The sequence below is a fragment of the Euprymna scolopes genome, chromosome 46 (assembly GCF_053919585.1).
Source record: "Euprymna scolopes isolate OS-2025 chromosome 46, ASM5391958v1, whole genome shotgun sequence".
NCBI classification, from domain to species: Eukaryota; Metazoa; Mollusca; class Cephalopoda; order Sepiida; family Sepiolidae; genus Euprymna; species Euprymna scolopes.
In genome coordinates, this window is record NC_136527.1 from 128,363,077 (window position 1) to 128,387,184 (window position 24,108).

The window sequence follows — 24,108 nt, forward strand, 5'->3', positions numbered from 1 at the left end:
CAATTGTTAGGTGTAAGTACAGAAGAATTAAAAAACGATTACCCTCCCAATATTAAGAACGGCTTTCTAAATAATAACATTTGTATTTCAGCACGGTCCCTATTCCATAATAGCAAAATACTACCCTCCCTCTCTATAATAAGAATTAATATATTGTTAGGTGAAAGTACAGATGAGTTAAAAAATTCCCTCCCTCTCAATATTAAGAACGGCTTTCTAAATAATAACATTTGTATTTCAGCCCTCCCCTCTCAATATTGAGAATGGCTTTCTAAATAACTTTTTTTTTATTTCAGAACGGTCCCTATTTCATAATAGCAAAATACTATCCTCCCTCTCTATATTAAGAATTAATTTATTGTTAGGTGAAAGTACAGATGGTTTAAAAAATTCCCCTCCCCTCTCAATATTAAGAATGGCTTTCTAAATAACTTTTTTTTAATTTCAGAACGGTCGCTATTTCATAATAGCGAAATACTATCCTCCCTCTCTATATTAAGAATTAATTTATTGTTAGGTGAAAGTACAGATGGTTTAAAAAATTCCCCTCCCCTCTCAATATTAAGAATGGCTTTCTAAATAACTTTTTTTTTTATTTCAGAACGGTCGCTATTTCATAATAGCGAAATACTATTCTCCCTCTCTATATTAAGAATTAATATATTCTTAGGTGAAAGTACAGATGAGTTAAAAAAATTCCCTCCCCTCTCAATATAAAGAATGGCTTTCTAAATAACATTTGTATTTAAGCACGGTCCCTATTCCATAATAGCAAAATACTATCCTCCCTCTCTATATTAAGAATGAAAAAATTGTTAGGTGAAAGTACAGATGAGTTAAAAAAAATTCCCTCCCCTCTCAATATTAAGAATGGCTTTCTAAATAACTTTTTTTTTTATTTCAGAACGGTCCCTATTCCATAATAGCAAAATACTATCCTCCCTCTCTATATTAAGAATTAATATATTGTTAGGTGAAAGTACAGATGAGTTAAAAATTCCCTCCCCTTTCAATATTAAGAATGGCTTTCTCAATAACGTTTTTATTTCAGAACGGTCCCTATTCACTAATATTAAAATACTATCACCCTCCTCATATTAAGAATTAATCAATTGTTAGGTGTACGTACAGAAGAATTAAAAAACGATTACCCTCCCAATATTAAGAACGGCTTTCTAAATAATAACATTTGTATTTCAGCACGGTCCCTATTCCATAATAGCAAAATACTATCCTCCCTCTCTATATTAAGAATTAATATATTCTTAGGTGAAAGTACAGATGAGTTAAAAAATTCTCTCCCCTCTCAATATTAAGAATGGCTTTCTAAATAACTTTTTTTTTATTTCAGAACGGTCCCTATTTCATAATAGCAAAATACTATCCTCCCTCTCTATATTAAGAATGAATAAATTGTTAGATGAAAGTACAGATGAGTTAAAAATTCCCTCCCCTCTCAATATTAAGAATGGCTTTCTAAATAACTTTTTTTTTATTTCAGAACGGTCCCTATTTCATAATAGCAAAATACTATCCTCCCTCTCTATATTAAGAATTAATAAATTGTTAGGTGAAAGTACAGATGAGTTAAAAATTCCCTCCCCTCTCAATATTAAGAATGGCTTTCTAAATAACTTTTTTTTATTTCAGAACGGTCCCTATTTCATAATAGCAAAATACTATCCTCCCTCTCTATATTAAGAATTAATAAATTGTTAGGTGAAAGTACAGATGAGTTAAAAATTCCCTCCCCTCTCAATATTAAGAATAGCTTTCTAAATAACTTTTTTTTATTTCAGAACGGTCCCTATTTCACAATAGCAAAATACTATCCTCCCTCTCTATATTAAGAATTAATAAATTGTTAGGTGAAAGTACAGATGAGTTAAAAATTCCCTCCCCTTTCAATATTAAGAATGGCTTTCTCAATAACGTTTTTATTTCAGAACGGTCCCTATTCACTAATAGTAAAATACTATCACCCTCCTCATATTAAGAATTAATCAATTGTTAGGTGTAAGTACAGAAGAATTAAAAAACGATTACCCTCCCAATATTAAGAACGGCTTTCTAAATAATAACATTTGTATTTCAGCACGGTCCCTATTCCATAATAGCAAAATACTACCCTCCCTCTCTATAATAAGAATTAATATATTGTTAGGTGAAAGTACAGATGAGTTAAAAAATTCCCTCCCTCTCAATATTAAGAACGGCTTTCTAAATAATAACATTTGTATTTCAGCCCTCCCCTCTCAATATTGAGAATGGCTTTCTAAATAACTTTTTTTTATTTCAGAACGGTCCCTATTTCATAATAGCAAAATACTATCCTCCCTCTCTATATTAAGAATTAATTTATTGTTAGGTGAAAGTACAGATGGTTTAAAAAATTCCCCTCCCCTCTCAATATTAAGAATGGCTTTCTAAATAACTTTTTTTTAATTTCAGAACGGTCGCTATTTCATAATAGCGAAATACTATCCTCCCTCTCTATATTAAGAATTAATTTATTGTTAGGTGAAAGTACAGATGGTTTAAAAAATTCCCCTCCCCTCTCAATATTAAGAATGGCTTTCTAAATAACTTTTTTTTTTATTTCAGAACGGTCGCTATTTCATAATAGCGAAATACTATCCTCCCTCTCTATATTAAGAATTAATATATTCTTAGGTGAAAGTACAGATGAGTTAAAAAAATTCCCTCCCCTCTCAATATTAAGAATGGCTTTCTAAATAACATTTGTATTTAAGCACGGTCCCTATTCCATAATAGCAAAATACTATCCTCCCTCTCTATATTAAGAATTAATTTATTGTTAGGTGAAAGTACAGATGAGTTAAAAAAAATTCCCTCCCCTCTCAATATTAAGAATGGCTTTCTAAATAACTTTTTTTTTAATTTCAGAACGGTCCCTATTCCATAATAGCAAAATACTATCCTCCCTCTCTATATTAAGAATTAATATATTGTTAGGTGAAAGTACAGATGAGTTAAAAATTCCCTCCCCTTTCAATATTAAGAATGGCTTTCTCAATAACGTTTTTATTTCAGAACGGTCCCTATTCACTAATAGTAAAATACTATCACCCTCCTCATATTAAGAATTAATCAATTGTTAGGTGTACGTACAGAAGAATTAAAAAACGATTACCCTCCCAATATTAAGAACGGCTTTCTAAATAATAACATTTGTATTTCAGCACGGTCCCTATTCCATAATAGCAAAATACTATCCTCCCTCTCTATATTAAGAATTAATATATTCTTAGGTGAAAGTACAGATGAGTTAAAAAATTCTCTCCCCTCTCAATATTAAGAATGGCTTTCTAAATAACTTTTTTTTATTTCAGAACGGTCCCTATTTCATAATAGCAAAATACTATCCTCCCTCTCTATATTAAGAATTAATATATTGTTAGGTGAAAGTACGGATGAGTTAAAAAATTCCCTCCCCTCTCAATATTAAGAACGGCTTTCTAAATAACTTTTTTTTTATTTCAGAACGGTCCCTATTCCATAATAGCAAAATACTATCCTCCCTCTCTATATTAAGAATTAATAAATTGTTAGGTGAAAGTACAGATGAGTTAAAAATTCCCTCCCCTTTCAATATTAAGAATGGCTTTCTCAATAACGTTTTTATTTCAGAACGGTCCCTATTCACTAATAGTAAAATACTATCACCCTCCTCATATTAAGAATGAATAAATTGTTAGGTGAAAGTACAGATGAGTTAAAAAATTCCCATCCCCTCTCAATATTAAGAACGGCTTTCTAAATAACTTTTTTTTATTTCAGAACGGTCCCTATTTCATAATAGCAAAATACTATCCTCCCTCTCTATATTAAGAATTAATAAATTGTTAGGTGAAAGTACAGATGAGTTAAAAATTCCCTCCCCTTTCAATATTAAGACTGGCTTTCTCAATAACGTTTTTATTTCAGAACGGTCCCTATTCACTAATAGTAAAATACTATCACACTCCTCATATTAAGAATGAATAAATTGTTAGGTGAAAGTACAGAAGAATTAAAAAACGATTACCCTCCCAACATTAAGAACGGCTTTCTAAATAATAACATTTGTATTTCAGCACGGTCCCTATTCCATAATAGCAAAATACTATCCTCCCTCTCTATATTAAGAATTAATATATTCTTAGGTGAAAGTACAGATGAGTTAAAAATTTCCTCCCCTCTCAATATTAAGAACGGCTTTCTGAATAACTTTTTTATTTCAGAACGGTCCCTATTCCATAATAGCAAAATACTATCCTCCCTCTCTATATTAAGAATTAATAAATTGTTAGGTGAAAGTACAGATGAGTTAAAAATTCCCTCCCCTTTCAAAAGAACGGCTTTCTAAATAACAACATGATTGTGTCAGTCAGTAACGTATGATCGTTTTTTTTATTTATGTATAGTATGTTATAGGGTATGGTAAAGGTCCACTTCACAAGGTCTATACTAGCATGGGTGCCCTGCGTTGCCCGGGTACTTGGAGGTGTATGTTGAGCAAAAAAAAAAAAGAAGCAGTCAATTTTTTAAACTTTGACCCCTATTCTGACCCCTCAACCTTTATTGTTTTGGGCTCAACTCAAGGAATCTATATCTAAAATTTCAAGTGTTTAGATCTAACTTAATAATACAATTTGAGCCCAAAATAATAAATGTTAAGGGGTCGTAATAGGGGTCAAATTTTTTTAAAAATTTATCTCTGATGTCTTTAGTAAATTTTAAGGGGTCATAATAGGGGTCAAAGTTTTAACAAAAAATTGACCTCTGCGGTCTCTTCCAAATTACTCAGACAATTTCTGGTCTAAATATTTGAACTTTTACATAAAGGGTATTCAGAGATAGGGCAAGCTTTTTCATCAGTTTGGGTCGAAAATTTTTAGCTAACAATATATAAATGTATGTATGTATGTCTGTTTGCATATCTGCCTTAAACTTTCAATAGAGGCGACGGATTTTACCAAGATCAGTATCGTTTTAAAGTTCGACCTTTCATACAACAAATACCGAAAAATGGCTAAAAACATTCCCCTTCAACTAGGCACTTTTCTACAGGGGGGGTCACTTTTTTCGCCGATATTTTTGAAAGTTATCCTCTCCTTTAGATTGTCTAGGCTTAATTTTAAAAAAATGTTGCTTCCGGTTTGGCGGTGGCGTAACAGCATAAACATTAGGTTTTACCCCGTTCTTTTCCTCCTTTGCGGTACGGGTTCGAGCCTGCCTTCCTACTACCACTTTTTTTTTGCTCAACATACACATCCAAACACCCGGACAACGCCGGGCTGAAATGCTAGTATATATATATATATATATATAAAAGTGAACGTGTGTGTGTGTGTGTGTGTGTGTGTGTGTGCACATTTCCCTAAGCATTAACTCTGTCAATTTCTAGTCTACAGACTCGAAATTTGATATACAGGTTACTGAGATTTGGGAAAATCAATGTGATCGTTTTTTGGCCAGAAATTTGGCGATTAAGGGGTCAAAGTTCAACGATTTGACCTTTGAGAACTCCTCCGACAATTTTGGGTTTACGCACTTAAAATTTCAGATTTAGGTTCCTTGGACATAGATCCAACTTAATAACTTGATTTGAGCCCAAAACAATACATTTTAAGGGGTCGTAATAGGGGTCAAAGTTAAAAAAAATTGTTTTTTTTTTTGCTCAACATACACCTCCAAATACCCGGGCAACGCCGGGCACCCATGCTAGTATATATATAGTTTTGGAAGTTTTTAACCATGTAGTCAGTAAGTCATCACTGCATCAACTTGCTCTCTCGAATTCACTATAGTACCAGAAATAATTTATTTTGTAAGGGATCATCAGTTGTTTACCATGAAACAGTGTTTTGGAGATTTAATGTATATAGAAAAAAGACTTTTCATATATATATATATATATTTTTCATATATATTAAAAGTCTTTTTTCTTTTTCTTACAGTCTGGTCTTTGACACACACACACACACACACACACATATATATATATATATATATATATATATATATATATATATATATATATATATATAAGAGCAAATAGTTAATAAAACATGCTAAAAAACACTTTGAAAAAGAGCTAAAAACATATTTAATTTGAAAGAAAACACTCGCTAATTCTACCCTATGCGACGAAGGCCATCAACTCCCCATATTTCCTCCTATAACACAGAACAAGCTAGGTAACATACAAATATCCGTGCATGAGGTCGCCAAGCTAATGAAGAACCTTGATTCCAGTAAAGCAACTGGCCCCGACGGCATCCCAATTATAGTGTTAAAAAAGCTTCAACCAGAACTTGCTCCCATACTTACGAAACTGTTTAAGCGCTGCCTTAAGGAGAAGTGCTTTCCGACCCCCTGGAAGACCTCATCAGTTTGCCCTGTATTTAAGAATTCAGGTGATAAGTCATCTCCCTCTCAGTAAAGACCAATAAGTCTCCTGTGTGTCATAAGTAAGTTGCTGGAATCCATATTAAATAGAGAAATAGTAAACCACCTCAACAGGAATAATCTTCTTAGTGACACACAATATGGTTTCTGCTCTGCAAGATCTACCGCAGATGTGCTAACGGTTATATCTCACAGGATTAGTGAATGTCTTGAAAAAGGCTTCCTTTCTAAGCCAATTGCTCTTGACATATCAAAGGCCTTCGACAAGGTATGGCATAAGGGCCTACTTCACAAGATTTCCAGCTACGGTATTACTGGAAATATTTTCTCAATCATTAAATCAATTCTCTCCGATAGGCTCATATGAGTAGTGGTCGATGGACAAAAATCAGAGGCCTGCAATATTAATGCTGGAGTCCCTCAAGGGGCCATCCTGGGCCCAACTTTCTTCCTGATCTACATCAATGATCTCCCTAAACACATACTAAAATCATTCGTTGACATCTATGCTGATGACACGACCATCTACGGCAACACATCAAAGGCTGTAAATGACAAAGTTCTCTCTGATTCTCTCTCCTCTGATCTCGAGCACGTGGTTCAGTGGGGGAAGATGTGGCTGGTTACCTTTAATGCATATAAAACCAAACTCCTATCTTTACATCATCAACGCTCCGATCCCCATCTGGCATCAATTGAAATGGATGGCTCTTGTTTAGGAGAAGCCCCATATTTTGATAAGCTTCTGGGTTTGTCCTTTACTCCTGATCTGAAATGGAACACGTACATCAAGTCTGTTGCCAAGGTCGCTGGAAAGATGGTGGGATCCTTCTACTGCTCCAGAAGATATCTCACTACTGATGCAATTCTCTATCTATATAAAAGCCAAGTACGTCCAAGGATGGAATACTGCTGCCATATCTGGGCAGGAGCTGCTAAAAACAGCCTATCCTGCCTTGACAGAGTACAAAATAGACTTCGTGGCTTAGTGGGGGATGCCCTTTTCTCTATCCTGCAACCTCTCTCTCACAGAAGAGATGTTGCGAGCCTATCCTTGTTTTATCCTTATTTCCATGGCAGGTACTCATCTTAAGTCCAATCTCTGGTCCCCCCTCGCCAATCTTTCACGAAAAACACCCGTCTAGCTGAATCCACTGTCAAAAATTTTCCCCACTCTTTATCTTTGGCTAAATCAAAACGTAGATTCCATGAACAAAGCTTCTTTCTTAGAACTGCACGCCTGTGGAACTCTGTTCCGTCTGCCTGCTTCCCACCTGATTACAACCTGGATGTCTTCAAATCCAATGTAAACAAATTCCTGATGAACCGCCCCCTTAAGTGAACACTTCATTAAATCTCAACGCTAACGTACTGTACTTGCAATAACCCTTATCCCTGAGTGGCTTCCGGGCCTTGATGTGGTGATCATCGTGTAAAAAAAAAACTTAATAAGTGGATAGTCCTTAATCCGCAGAGTTTCCAAGAAATACTTTCCTTCTCATCAGAGGGTAGGAATTAGCAAATGCGGGACCGGATTTTGCATGCAAAAGTATTTGATGAAACTGCAAGTCAAAGATCTTACTTGATAACAAAAAGTGAAGCAGAGGGAATATGGTAAAGAAAAAGGTGATTACACATGAATGGATAATCTGGTGGAAGATAAAAAATGTAAATCCAAGAAAGTTAATTAAATTTCTATTCGCACAAGTAAAATCCAAGGAAATCGCGTAATTGGAAGATGGTCCAAAATAATCCATGGAAAAGCTTGCAGGCTTGAACTTGCAGTGAAGAAGAGCAGAAAATATAAAAGCAAATGTCAAAATGACCCAGACACAATAACGTGAAAAATTTAGGGCAAAAAAAAGAGGTCAGCTGAAATGTATGTTATGGAAAAAATAAATAAATTAATTAATTAATATATAAATAAATAATAAATAAAAAATAAAATTAAAAAATAAATTTTTTCAAGGGGAGAGGATGACCGGTATCTGCAAATTCCGGATAATGTATGTAAGTAAATGCATACAGTAAAATATAAGTAAATATACATACAGGATATGAATGTGTAGATTAATATATTTGATAGATAGGAATATTTAAAGACTAAAACGGAAATTGCAGATAAAAAATCAGCCAAGCAAAGAAGAAATAAAGAAATAAAATAAAATATTAAGTTATAAAGTATTAAAAAAGTATGTAGAAAAAACGATAATGTTAAAGAAAAATTATATATTTATCTGAAAGGTTAAAGTAATAACTATCTCCTATTTGGTTTTATTGAGCTTTAACATCTGGTTGAGATTAAGTTATAAATATTAATTCTTTAATTTTTATAATATACTTTAGTTTTACCATTTTGGATCATTTTGGTAAATTTAGTTGTAATTTTTATTTTATGTATATATATATATATATATATATATATATATATATATATATATATATATATATATATATGTGTGTGTGTGTGTGTGGCATCCGTCAGTCGAAACAACTATGGATCAGCGCCGCATTAAGATGTTGCCTGTATGCATCCTTTTGTGTGACTGTCGAGACCAATTCTTGATTTGCATAGTCTGCCACAGCCTTGACATACGAAGGTTGTTATGCAATTTGCCGCTTCGTCCGGCTGTTCCGCCTGTACACTCGCTCTTCTCCTAGCTCTCTTTGCAGCGTTTTCAACATGGAGGGTCCTCTCGCTGATGATAATCCCCTGGCGTATCATTTTCCTCCAGGCAGTTCTGTCAGCTGCAGAGGCTTCCCATGTATTCCTGTCCACCGAGAAAGCCTTCATGTCACGCTTGCAGACATCCCTGTAGCGAAGATGGGGTCGCCCCCTCTTTCTTGAGCCTGATGCAAACTCGCCATAGAGAAGGTCTTTAGGGATGCGCCCATCATCCATCCTGCGCACATGGCCCAGCCAGCGAAGACGTCGCTCACGCAGTAGGGAGTAAATGGATGGGATGCCCGCTCTCTGCAGAACATCAGTATTACTCACTCTGTCCTGCCATGTGATACCAAGTATCCTACGTATACACCTCATATGGAAGACCTGGAGTTTCCTCTCTTGTGTTGAGTATGTAGTCCAGGATTCACTCCCATATATATATATATATATATATATATATATATATATATATATTACATACAGGTTGACCCCAAAAAAAAAAAACGGGCTCCAACTCTAATTAGGCCCTGTTTCTTAGTGTTTTGTCCGAATGAAATGAAACTTTAGTCATAGCTAGTTTATTATATTCAAAACATCACATCAAAACACAAGGGTCTTTGGCCTTTTTTTCTCTGTTCTACAGCATATGTTCTAGATGGCCTCCATTTAGCTCCGTGCATTTCTTGAGGCGCAGCACGAATATTAAATATTAATAAATATTCATTCTTTAATACAGGGTGACCCCAAAAAACGGGTCTCAATTCTAATTAGGCCCCGTTTCTTTATCATATTCCAAACATCACATTAGAACACTAGGGTATTTGCCCTTTTTTTCTCCGTTCTACAGCATACATTCCTTCTCATCAGAGGGTAGGAATTAGCAAAATGCAGGATCGGATTTTGCATGCAGAAGTATTTGATGAAACAACAATAAGTCAAAGATCTTACTTGAAAACAAAAAAAGTGAAGCGGAGAGAATATGGCCAAGAAAAATGTGATTACACATGAATGGATAGTCTGGTGGAAGATAAATAATCCAGTGACGGTAAAATCCAAATGTAAAACTTCAAGAAAGTTTATTGAATTTCCATTTGCACAAGTAAAATCAAAGGAAATCCCGTAATTGGAAGAAGATGGTCCATAATAATCCAAAGGCAGAAATCCATGGAATAATTCACAAAAATGTGTACAAGGAAAAAAATAATATTAATAAAAGAAAAATCAAAAATCATATCTAAACACAAGGGTCTTTCACCTTTTTTTCTCCGTTCTAGATGGCCTCTATTTAGCTCCGTGCATTTCTTGAGGCGCAGCACGAATATTAAATATTAATAAATTTTAATTCTTTAATACAGGGTGACCCCAAAAAACGAGCCTCAACTCTAATTAGGCCCCGTTTCTGAGTGTTTTGTCCGAATGAAATGAAACTTTGGTCATAGCTAGTTTATTATATTCAAAACATCACATCAAAACACTAGGGTCTTTGGCCTTTTTTCTCTCCGTTCTACAGCATATGTTCTAGATGGCCTCCATTTAGCTTTTGTTTTTTTTTTGGGGGGGGGGTTGGATGTATATTTGAAAGGTCTTTTTTTTTTCTTTTACAGTCTGGTCTCATAGGCTTTGACAAACCTGTCAGCCTTCACCTCTCAAGAACGGACTACCAAACGTATTTGTCACATCTTGAGGCGCAGAAACCCTTTTGGGAACCAGGTAAGGGTTTGAAGTTTTAAGTACAAGTCCCATTGTTCACTGAAGTTTTAGATAAATATCAGAAAACCACAGACGGTGTAATATGTGAATCAGACTCAACAATAACACTGCCTCTGTATCAACCAGTGATGGGACGATTCCAATATTTTTCCGATACAATTACCGATTCCTATTCTGATTCTTTAAAAATCCCTAAACATTTCAATGTAGAGTTGTTATTTTTCCACAATTGCTTAAATGTCAAGATATTTTTCTAAATGAAAAAAAAAAGTTAGCTTCACTATTTATGTTATGAAATTTTAGATATAGGTTCCTTGGACATGGATCTAACTTAATAACTTGATTTGAGCCCAAAACAATAAATGTTAAGAGGTCATAATACGGGTCAAAGTTTTTTTTTAAAATTACCTCTGCGGTCTCTACCAAATTACTCAGACAATTTCTGGTCTAAACATTTGAAATTTTACATAAAGGGTATTCAGAGATAGGGTAAACTTTTTCATCAGTTTAGGTCGAAAATTTTTAGTTACCAATATATAAATCTATGTATGTATGTATGTTTGCATGTCTGCCTAAAACTTTCGACAGAGGCGACGGATTTTTACAAGATCAGTATTGTTTTGAAGTTCGACCTTTCAGACGACAAATATCGAAAGATTGGCTAAAAACATAGGGAAATGTACACAGACACGTTCACTTATATATATATATATATATATACATATATATATATATATATATATATATGTATATATATATATATATGTATATATATATATATATATATATATATATATATATATATATATATATATATACGACTCATCAAATATCGAAAAATTGGCTAAAAAACATTTAATATCTTCACCTTCAACTGGGCACTTTTCTAAAGGGGGGGGGTCGCTCTTTTCGCTGATATTTTTTAAAGTCATCCTCTCCTTTCTATTATCCAGCCTTAATTAAAACCTACGTCACTTCTGCTTTGGCAGTGGTCGTAACGAAAAAGACGTCAGGTTTCCCCCCCCTCCCCATTCTTTTCCTCCTTCGCAGTACGGGTTCGGGTAAATTTTTAGATTAGGTCCTCCTCCACAATTTTCTTTTAAATGACGACTTTTGTAGGTTTTTGACTATGCTAAATACGTAAATCGCATTGGCATTTTTGCAGAAATAAGTAGTTATCGAGATATAAAAAGTTGTATTATGCATTGTATTCTTTGGCGGCCATCTTTTTTACGCGCGTGCGAGCGCGCCATAAACAAATATACGCGCATAACAAAGATGGCCGACAAAGAATACAATGCATAAAACAACTTTTTATATCTCGGTAACTACTTATTTCTGCAAAATTTCAATCCGATTTTCGTATTCAGCATAGTCGACAACCTAGAAAAGTCGTCATTTAAAAGAAAATTGTGGAGGTGGACCTAATCTGAAAAAAAATACCCGGGTTCGAGCCTGCCGTTCTACTACCACTTTTTTTTCTTTTTTTTTTTTTTGCTCAACACACACATTCAAAAACCCGGGCAACGCCTGGCTGAAATGCTAGTATGGACGATTTTACTTATTATCAGAACCCAGTGGCAGGTTCTGGACAGTACGAAATACCAGGTAATAAATAACAGAACAACACGATTGTATATATATACTAGCATTTCGGCCCGGCGTTGCCCGGGTGTTTGGAGGTGTATGCTGAGCAAAAAAAAAAAAAACGGTCAATTTTTTTTTAACTTTGACCCCTATTATGACCCTTTAAAATTTATTGTTTTTGGGCTCAAATCAAGTTATTAAGTAAGGAACCTATATCTAAAATGTCAAGTGTTTAGACCCCAAATATCTAAAATGTCAACTGCGTAGACCCAAAATTGTCGGAGGAGTTTGGTAGAGTTCTCAAAGGTCAAATCGTTGAACTTTGACCCCTTAACAGCCAAATTTCTGACCGAAAACCAATCACATCGATTTTTCCAAATCTCAGTACCCTGTATATGAAATTTTGAGTCTGTAGACTAAAAATTGACAGAGTTATTGCGTAGGGAAATGTACTCAGACAGACAGACAAGACACGTTCACTTTTATAGATATACTAGCATTTCAGCCCGGCGTTGCCCGGGTGTTTGGAGGTGTATGCTGAGCAAAAAAAAAAAAGAGTAAATTTTTTTTTTAATTTTACCCCTATTATGACCCCTTAAAATTTATTGTTTCGGGCTCAAATCACTTTATTAAGTTAGATCCAGGTTCAAGGAACCTATATCTAAAATTTCAAGTGTCTAGACCCAAAATTGTCGGAGGAGTTTGGTAGAGTTCTTAAAGGTCAAATCGTTGAAATTTGACCCCTTAACAGCCAAATTTCTGGCTGACACCCGTCACATCGATTTTCCCAAATCTCAGTACCCGGTATTTCAAATTTCGAGTCTGTAGACTAAAAATTGACAGAGTTATTGCGTAGGGAAATGTACACAGACAGACAGACACACAGACAGACAGACAGACAGACACGTTTTATAGAGATATAGATAGATAGATTAGATAGATTATACGCATGTCATTTGTTGTGCGTTAAAAATTCAACATCCATTACAAACTATAGATATTAACGAGAAGAAAATATGCACAACGGGTCAAAATGGGGGGGAGGGGATCAAAATGGGGGGGAGGGGGTCAAAATGGGGGGGGGTCAACACTAAAGAATATGGCGGGGGGGATTGAATAGTACTCAACCTGAACAAACATATTCCACTACCCGTCTTAAGGGGAGGTAATTGCTTGACAACAGAACAGATGCTACTTTACACTCTCTATGGAGGAGGTAAGTTCTGGAAGAATGGTATAGTGACAACAGAACAGAACCACTGCCCAATGCCACAATTAAATATTGAAAAGTAATAAGCACATTAGATTGAAGTAGTAAACTAAATTGAACGTTAAATAATAGTAATAATATTGTTTTGGTTTCAAACAAACAGATACCAAATCTCCATTAGTAAATTGAATTGGACGTTAAATAATAATAATAATAATAATAATAATAATAATAATAATAACTAGGGCTGTGACAACAGCATATTCTTTTCATTGTTTTGACTCTTGAGTGTATATCCGTTAATATCTTATATGTTTTCATATAGACGAATGTGGTTCTCGGTCGATTAATTAATTTATCTATAATATATGTTAATATATCGTTTTAAGAATTTATATATGTTTACAGCAGAGGGCCATGGATTTGTTAGAATTGCCATATTAATATAATTCAGCCTCCAATATCAAATGCTTACAAAGCATGCTAACAATAACTCTCCCGAATTTCCCACATGAAAACAAACTGTTAGACTAATTACATCCGTGTGGAGGCTACGATCACACAGGATTCGCTTAGATACAGTGGAACTTTATCTATAATATAATTTAACGTATCATTTTAAGTGTTTTATGAACATATACAGCTTATTAGAAACATAAACCCGTTAGAAACTGAATAATACATATGGGTCTGCGATCTGCGAGCACTTTATAAATAACCGTGCCTTCAATCCAACTGCCAACTATATTTGCGCAAACGAGAACACGTGACATTTGACACATCATGTCCGTTCCCGTTCGGATAATTTCCGGTGCAAACTGACCGGTCACAGAGGTTGACAAAATTTCACAACCTGTCAAAACATGACGATTCAAATCTCCGTAACCCAATCATCGCTAGATAGATAATTATATGAAAAGATAGTATCGCAAAACAAAAATAAATAACATCTACGTCAAAAGCGACACATGCAGTCGTGCTAGATAGCCTAGTGGTAGTGGTTTACGCTTCTTTCCATGAGGTCCTATTTCCGAATTTCGCTCGATTCAGCCACTCTGGTGAGTCATAGACGAGGAAACACGTGTTAGTGGATAATAATATTTTAACAATGTTTTCATATAGACGAATGTGGTTCTCGGTCGATTAAGTGTGTCTACATTGAATAGTACATATATATATACATATATATATATACATACATATATATACACATGCATACATATATACATACATACATATATATATACATACATATATATACATACATATATATACACATGCATACATATATACATACATACATATATACATACATACATATATACATACATACATATATATACATACATATATATACACATGCATACATATATACATGCATACATATATACATACATATATATATACATACATACATATATATATATACATACATATATACATACATACATATATATACATACATATATATACATGCATACATATATACATGCATACATACATACATACATACATATATACATACATACATATATACATGCATATATATACATACATATATATATACATACATATATATACATACATACATATACATACATATATATACACATGCATACATATATACATACATACATATATACATACATACATATATATACATACATATATATACATACATACGTATATATACATACATATATACATACATATATACATACATACATATATACATACATACATACATATATATACATACATATATATACATACATATATATACACATGCATACATATATACATACATACATATATACATACATGCATATATATATACATACATATATATATACATACATATATATACATACATATATATACATACATATATATACATACATATATTACCGTAAATGTTTGTGCTTTTATTATTTATTATTATTATAATAATCCTAACTCGCTACTAAAAGAAAATAATGAAATGAATGGAACAAAGAGAAATCCAGCAAAAAAAAGTAGAAAAAGAAAGGTAGCAGTCGTCCACGTGGAAGTGTCTTCAGGCCACAAGCTGTGGACGCGAACTTGTCTGGTTGACGAACCAAGACAAAAGGGAAGAAAGTATTGAACGTTGTTGTTGGCTTTTATACCGGGGTCAGTGTTCTGACTGCGCATGTCTGGATTTCCTTTAAAGGGAAGTGACGTTGCCCATGTGTGTGTATGTGTGTGTATATGTGCGCATATGTGTGCGTACATGTGTGTACTTTAGCGTGTGTGTATTCTGACTGTGCATGTCTGGATTTCCTTTAAAGTTGCCCATGCGTGCGTACGTGTGCGCGTATGTGTGCGCACATGTGTGTACATTAGCGTGTGTGTGTGAGTATGTATGTACGTGAATGTGAGTGTACGTACGTGAACGTGAATATATGTACATGTGTATGTGTGTGTGTGTGCATGCGTACATGTGGGTGTGTGTATGTGAGGAAAAGAACATGGTCGAACAATCTATATAATTATAAAACTCAAATGATCTTGTAATGAATGTTGTAACCCAACATCCGGTTTACGACTTCCGGTTGCACATGCGTACATAAACATAAACCCATAACAGCGTAAACTAATAAACACAAATCGCTGGACCAGTTTCGTTCGAACAAATGGACATCCTTAGAAAAGCGAATGTCTTAAATTTATTGAATAAAAAACTTCAAGATATGGAAAGCAAACACCAAAAGTTAAGTTTCATATATATATAATAATCAACGCGGCAATAAGACGTATTGTTTTATTGTGTACGTTTTCAACGGCCCAATTTTTATTTTTTTCGCGTTTAAATTATCCAAATAAACAATTGTTAAACTTTCTACTTTTTTTGTTACAATTATTCATTTCCGTATTATGTTTAAGTTATTTTAACGCAATTCTCTTACAGTAAATCCAATTTAACCCGTTGACAAACATAAGAGCATTTTACAACGCCGATTTACGTGACAATAAAACGTATTGTTTTGCTGTGTACGTTTTCAGCGTCCCATTAAACTAAAAGATATATCATGCGTTCCGATTAAACTAAAAGATATATCAAAATTTGAATTTAACTTTAAGTATTATGGTATCTGTTCAGTGCACATTTACCTATACGTATGGCGAACCAGTTATAATTCTATGGGTATAACTTTTTTTTATTTTTAAATAATCAGAACTTATTATTTAACATGAGAAGAGTGGGGGTTAAAATAAACAAAAAACAAAAGAACAATTGGGACGCTGAAATATTAACGTTATTATTTCGAAATTATTATTCAACATGGCAAGAGTGGGGTTTAAAATAACTTAAACGTAATACAGAAATGAAAGATGTAAAAAAAAAGCAGATATATCAAAATTTGAATTTAACTATAATAAGTATTATGGTATCTGTTCAGTGCACATTTACCTATAAGTATGGTCAACCACTTATAATTCAGTAACTGTAAATTAAAAAAAAAATCAATTATAATAAACTGAACGACTCATAGAAATCTATCTATATTCTTTTTTCATTTTAATATACGTTCATAGAAATATGTCTGTTACATCACAAAAAACTATTTTCTTTACATCACAAGTGTCACGCTCATACATTAATTCCATAACTAATATAACATACTGACCCAACGGGCCACGGGTAGTCTAGTATGGTTATGAAAATGATTATAGTTGTATTTAAATTTATAGTGCATATTTATATTTACATGGAAATCATTTTTTTTAACTCAACGGATTTAAATTACATTTATTCGTTAGGAAAAAAAAAGTTCAAATAAGTTGAAACAAATATATTGTTAGCAGGGGGGAGGCATGAAACAGACGAATTTTTAGAACTGGAAATGGGTGGATGGTTTAAACGTAAGTAAGCTTACCTTAGTTATTCTTATTTATATATATATATATATATATATATATATATATATATATATATATATATATACACTATCATATATATATATATATATATATATATAAATTATCATATATATATATTATCATATATATACATATATATTATGTATATATATGTATATATATAGATTTCCATGTAAATATAAATATGATATTATCATATATATATTATCATACACACACAAACACACACACACGCATATATATATATATATATATAACTACTTCATTTATTCGCATAAATTTAATATACGAAAGTATAGATTTATGCGTAAACTTTAAGTATTTACTTCAAAAGTGCTCAATACGTAGGTAGAGCTAGTTAGTAATTTATAAAATATATATGGCGATTAAGCTACACTGAATATTCTGCGTTTCATCCAACTATAGGATTCGTCAGGCTTATGCGCGAATTCTGTCGTTGCTTCTTGTTTTTATATATGTTGAGGATTTCTAGTCGGCCAATCAGCTTTCTAGTATCCACTGCGCCCCTTCCTACCAGCCAATGGGCATGCATTTTATCAAACAAAGGATCTGTTTTAGAACTAGGTTAGTGGTTTTAGGTGGTCGTTCTCCTTTTTTTTTTTTTTATACATATAAATATACCTATGTGCACACAACAATGCACATGCATATACATATATACATATATATATATATATATATATATATATATATATATATATATGTATATATATATATATATATATATATATATGTATGTGATCGTTTATGTATATTCATGTTTATCTAATTTATTTATTTGTTTTTTTTTGTTTTTTTTTTCCTATTGTTATTGTTAGTTTTAAAGCTATTTTGTATCGCTATCCTAGAGTAAGTTTTATTTTGTGAACACAGTTGTTTGCTATTTCCCGCCTACAGTTTAATAGATTTCGAGGTTCTTTAAAGTACAGGATAGAAAATTTTTCATGGAGGCATAATTTACATGGGTCGTCTAAATGTCTGCATGTGGTAGCTTGTCTCATTATTTTCCATTCGACTACCGGCGAATGTCCGCTTTCTTTGAGTTCCCAATATTTATTCGCTAGTGTTGTTTTTATACGCTGTTTTTTTATTTTTGAATGTGCTTTTGTGGTCATAGTATCGGGTTTTGAAATCTAAGGAAGTCATGCCTATGTAATATTTCTTGTTATTCGGTTTTTCTTTCGCAAATATTGTTGCTTGATAAACTACGCTTTTTGTTAGACATTTATTTTGGACTGGGCAAAGTGTGCCGTTTTTTAGCTTCCTCAGACTTTCACAGAAATGTTCGTTTATGGTGGAACTAGTGTAAGGGGAGGGGCGCGAGAGAAAAGCGGAGAAAGAGGAAGGGAACAAGGGGAGAAGTCGGAAGGTGGTGCTTGGTATGGCGGTAATTGTTTTAGTTTTGGAGTTTAAGGACATTAGGTGGTTGTGGGGGGTCTGGGAAGTTAATCTCTGGTGTGGCTGAGGGCATAGTGATACATGGAGGGGGAGGGAGATATGTGGGGGTAGGAGGAGGGGGTTACTTTAAATTTCGAGTCCTAAGGTTTAGGTTGTTAGCGCCTCGTTGGTGAGATGATTTCTTGATAAGTATGTCTTGACCTATTGGCTGTTCGCTTAGGTTGGGAGGCGAGGGGGGGCTATGATTCGATTTATCTATTTGATTTTTTTTGTTGTTAAGTGCTTGGAGAGGGTTAGCTTGCGGCCGTTCACACGAGCACCCACATGCGTACATACACACACATATACTTAAAGAAACGCTGATCGGAAACGATGTTTTTATGTTGATAGACATTAAGCCACGGACAATAATTTTGACATATAGTTTATATATATATATATATATATATATATATATATATATATATATATATATATATATGATTTTTTATCTTTTATTAAAAACATATTATTATAACCTTATATTCAAACCAAATTCAAATTTATAATTTTATTCTATTTTTTATTCTCAACCCATATTACTTTTCTTATCAAGTAAATATTTTCCTTTTTATTTTAATTTTTTCCTGCCTTACTTAAAAATTGCTAGGTTTATTTATGGTGTCTTTTGCATATAAAAAACCCACCCAATACTTTTGCTGATGAGGAGACTTTGTTTAAAAAAAAAAACTATACGTCAAAATTATTGTCCATGACTTAATGTCTATCACAATAAAAACATCGTTTCCGAAACGATCGTACAAATTATTGCCTTTGTTGTTGTTCCTTCTTATGAAACAGATTTTTAATTTTTAATTCTAATTTGAATTTTAAATTATCAATCACATTACTAAATATTAAAGTAGCTCTAATATATTTACCTATCGAGCTTATTATATATCTGAATTACAACGAGCACTTTTCTTTCCTGTATTTTAATTAAATTAGTAATTTTAGTATCACATTAAAATACACTCTGCTCTTTAGACTACTGTTCTAATCCCTTTAAATTATATATATGTATATATATACATATATATATATATATTCATTTTATTATGTAAATACAGTTATATCTGTCTATTATTGTCAATTTCAATATATAAATATATATATATATATATACTAGCAATTCAACCGGGTCCTATGTACTGTTCATAACTTTATATGCATATGTATATCTATATATATTAAAATTATTTATCTAGTGTTTCCTTTTCAGTTTAAATATGTTTTTAACTCATTTTACCTTTAATGCATCCAAAACCAAACTCCTTTCCTTACATCATCAACGCTCTGATCCCCAGCTGGCATCAATTGTGATGGATGGCTTTCGTCTGGGGGAGGCCCCGTGTTTTGACAAGCTTCTGGGTTTGACCTTTACTCCTGATCTGAAATGGAACATGTACATCAATCTGTTGCCAAGGTCGCTGGAAAGATGGTGGGATCCTTCTACCGCTCCAGAAGATATCTCACTACTGATGCAATTCTCTATCTATATAAAAGCCAAGTATGTCCAAGGATGGAATACTGCTGCCATATCTGGGCAGGAGCTGCTAAAAACAGCCTATCCTGCCTTGACAGAGTACAAAATAGACTTCGTGGCTTAGTGGGGGATGCTCTTTTCTCTAGCCTGCAACCTCTCTCCCACATATATATATATATATATATATATATATATATATATATATATATATATATATATATATATATATCAAAGATGGTAATATATATATATATATATATATATATATATATATATACTTGTTTATTGTTATATAAACATGCTCACATCCTTGTTTTATCGTTATTTCCATGGCAGGTGCTCGTCTGAACTCCAATCTCTGGTCCCCCCTCACCAATCTTTCACAAAAAACACCCGTCTATCTGAATCCACTGTCAAAAATTTCCCCCACTCTATATCTGTGCCTAAATCAAAACGCGGATTCCATGAACAAAGCTTCTTTCTTAGAACTGCGCGCCTGTGGAACTCTGTTCCGTCTGCCTGCTTCCCATCTGACTACAACTTGGATGTCTTCAAGTCCAATGTTAACAAATTCCTAATGAACCGCCCCCTTAATTAAACACTTCATCAAATCTCCACACTAACGTAATGTACTTGCAATAACCCTTATCCCTGAGTGGCTTCCGGGCCTTGATAAGTGGTGATCACTGTGTAAAAAAAAAAATTTCAAAGTGTTTTTTAACATATTTTATTAACTGTTTGCTCATATTATAAGCTCTATCTCCTTTTTGGTTTTATTGCTTTTACACCTGGCTGAGATAATTTTATAAATACTATTTCTTTAATATTTATGATATACTTTAATTTTACCATCTTGGATCATTTTGGTAAATTTAATTGTAATTTTCATTTGATTTCATGTGAGCATGTTTATATAACAATAAACAAGTATTATCAGCTCTTTTTATTGAGCACTATCTAACAACCTCGTTGAATTCATTAGTCCATTACTTTTGAATAAAAAACCCGAGTATATATATATATATATATATATATATATATATATATATATATATATATATATATATATATATATATATATATATATATTATATTATAAATTTATATGTAGGTTACCCGGACATGAGTCAAACATTTATATATATATATATATATATATATATATATATATATATATATATATATATATATATATATATATATATATATATATATATATATATATATAAATGTTTGACTCATGTCCGGGTAACCTACATATAAATTTTTTTAGCCCCCTTTATGAGGCAGAAAGGTATTAAACTATTTGTATATATATTTTTTTTCTTTTTACAGGAAGCCAATTTGGCTATCATCTGCTTACGTGGGGAATTTATGTTGATGCACTTATCATGAAGGCTGACCCCAAAAATCGAACATTCGATCAAATATTCCGACAAGAGATCAGTGAACCATTTGGTAAGTAGTTTTTCTTTTTTCTTTTTTTTTTTTATATTTTATAAATGGATTTTTACCCCGATTGACTATTATAGTTTTTTATTTTGAAAATTTTCTATATTTAAAACATGAATTTTTACTCCGATTTTATTGACTGTTATAGTGTATTTTCTTTTCATTTTTGTATATTTTCTAAATTAATGTTTACCTCGATTACATTGACTTTTATAGTTTTTTATTTTTTTATTTTTGTATATTTTATAAATTAATTTTTACCTGGATTACATTGCATGTTATAGCGTTTTATTTTTTTTTATTTTTGTATATTTTATAAATTAATTTTTACCCGGATTACATTGCATGTTATAGCGTTTTATTTTTTTATTTTTTATATTCTATAAATGAATTTTTACCCCGACTATATTGACAGTTATAGTGTTTTTTCATTGTTGTATATTTTCTAAATGAATTTTTACCTCGATTACATTGACTGTTATAATGATTTTAATTTTTCTATATTCTACGAATCAATTTTTACCCCGATTATATTGACTGTTATGGAGTTTTTTTCATTGACTATTATAATTTTTTACTTTTTATTTTTTTCTGTATTGAATGAATTTTTACTCCGATTAAATTGACTATTATAGTGTTTTTTATTTTTGTATATCTTATAAATGAATTTTTCCCGAACTATCCAAGTTATTTCATATAATCAACAGTAGGTTCTTTGATATGACAGGGGCGCGTTCGATGTAAATGTTTCTGTTTAGTGCACAATTGAACTTTGATATTTGACTTTTGCATTTAAAACTTTAATCCAAGCTATTATACAGAAAAGTTATTTCATAAAATCAACAGTAGGTTCTTCAATATGACAGAGGCGCGTTCGGAATAGGTTTTTTTTAAAAGCACAATTGAAGCATGATACTTGACTTATCTTATAAATGAATTTTTCCTGATTATATTGGCTATTATAGTGTTTTTTATTTTTGTATATCTTATAAATGAATTTTTCTCGATTATATTGACTATTATAGTGTTTTTTTATTTTTAAAATTTTTCTCGATTATATTGACTATTATAGTGTTTTTATTTTTTAAATTTTTCTCGATTATATTGACTATTATTTTTGTATATCTTATAAATAAATTTTTCCCGATTATATTGGCTATTATAGTGTTTTTTATTTTTGTATATCTTATAAATAAATTTTTCCCGATTATATTGGCTATTATAGTGTTTTTTATTTTTGTATATCTTATAAATAAATTTTTCTTGATTATATTGACTATTATAGTGTTTTTTATTTTTGTATATCTTATAAATGAATTTTTCCCGATTATATTGTTATAATATTATTATATATATGATTATAATATCATTATAATATTAGAACCTAAACCTAATCAGTTTTACGAATTCCTCATTTTGTTTTTACATAAAAAATATTAATTTACTTATTTTTAAAAATTTTTCAATTTTTTTCATTTTTTATATCTTATGATCTTATGAATGAATTTTTACCCCGATTACATCGACTATTTTAGTTTTCAAAACTAAACCTAATCCGTTTTACCAATTCTTCATTCTGTAAATGAAAAATATTATATCATTATTTTTACAAATTAGTACTTTTTTCATTTTTGTATATCGTATATTTGCATTGACATTATATAATCCACATTTCATAGTTTCAATCAACTTTTTTAATCCAGATTTCATATTTTTGTATCACCGTTTCATAATCTATAATTTATATTTTTGCATCAACATTTTATAATCCATGTTCCAAAATTTGCATCAACTATTTCTTAACATTTCATATTTTACCATAAAATATTTCTCAACCATATTTCATATTTTACCATGAACTATTTCTTAACCACATTTAATATTTTACAATGAACAATTTCTTAAGGACATTTAATATTTTCCCATGAACTATTTCTTAACCACATTTCATAATTTATCATAGAATATTTCTTGACCACATTTCATATTTTACCATGAACTATTTCTCAACATCATTTCTTATTCTACCATGAACTATTTTTTGACCACATTTCATATTTTATCATGAACTATTTCTTGACCACATTTGATATATTATCCTGAACTATTTCTTGGCCACATTTCATATTTTACCATGAAATATTTCTTAACCACATTTCATATTTTACCAGGAACTATTTCCTAACCACATTTCATAATTTATGATGAACTATTTCTTGA

The 24,108-nt window shown here is 31.9% G+C and overlaps 2 protein-coding genes across 4 annotated transcripts in view; one reads left to right on the forward strand and one right to left on the reverse strand.

Annotated features, from left to right (window-relative positions):
- The window catches only part of LOC145271258 (beta-lactamase domain-containing protein 2-like), a 376,845-nt gene that overhangs the window by 187,803 nt on the left and 164,934 nt on the right, over nucleotides 1-24,108 (reverse strand). The window contains exon 1 of one of the 3 annotated variants that reach the window (XM_080126818.1): nucleotides 20,200-20,221. The exons of the other annotated variants lie outside the window; for them this stretch is intronic. The gene's annotated coding sequence lies outside the window, so the exon portion shown is untranslated. Of the gene's footprint in view, nucleotides 1-20,199; nucleotides 20,222-24,108 lie in introns of those variants that run through there. 3 annotated transcript variants of the gene reach the window in all.
- The window catches only part of LOC145271259 (beta-lactamase domain-containing protein 2-like), a 158,579-nt gene that overhangs the window by 106,791 nt on the left and 27,680 nt on the right, over nucleotides 1-24,108 (forward strand). Inside the window, exons 4-5 of the mRNA XM_080126820.1 lie at nucleotides 10,687-10,792; nucleotides 21,772-21,894. Coding sequence (XP_079982946.1) covers nucleotides 10,687-10,792; nucleotides 21,772-21,894 — 229 coding nt within the window. The remainder of the gene's footprint in view (nucleotides 1-10,686; nucleotides 10,793-21,771; nucleotides 21,895-24,108) is intronic.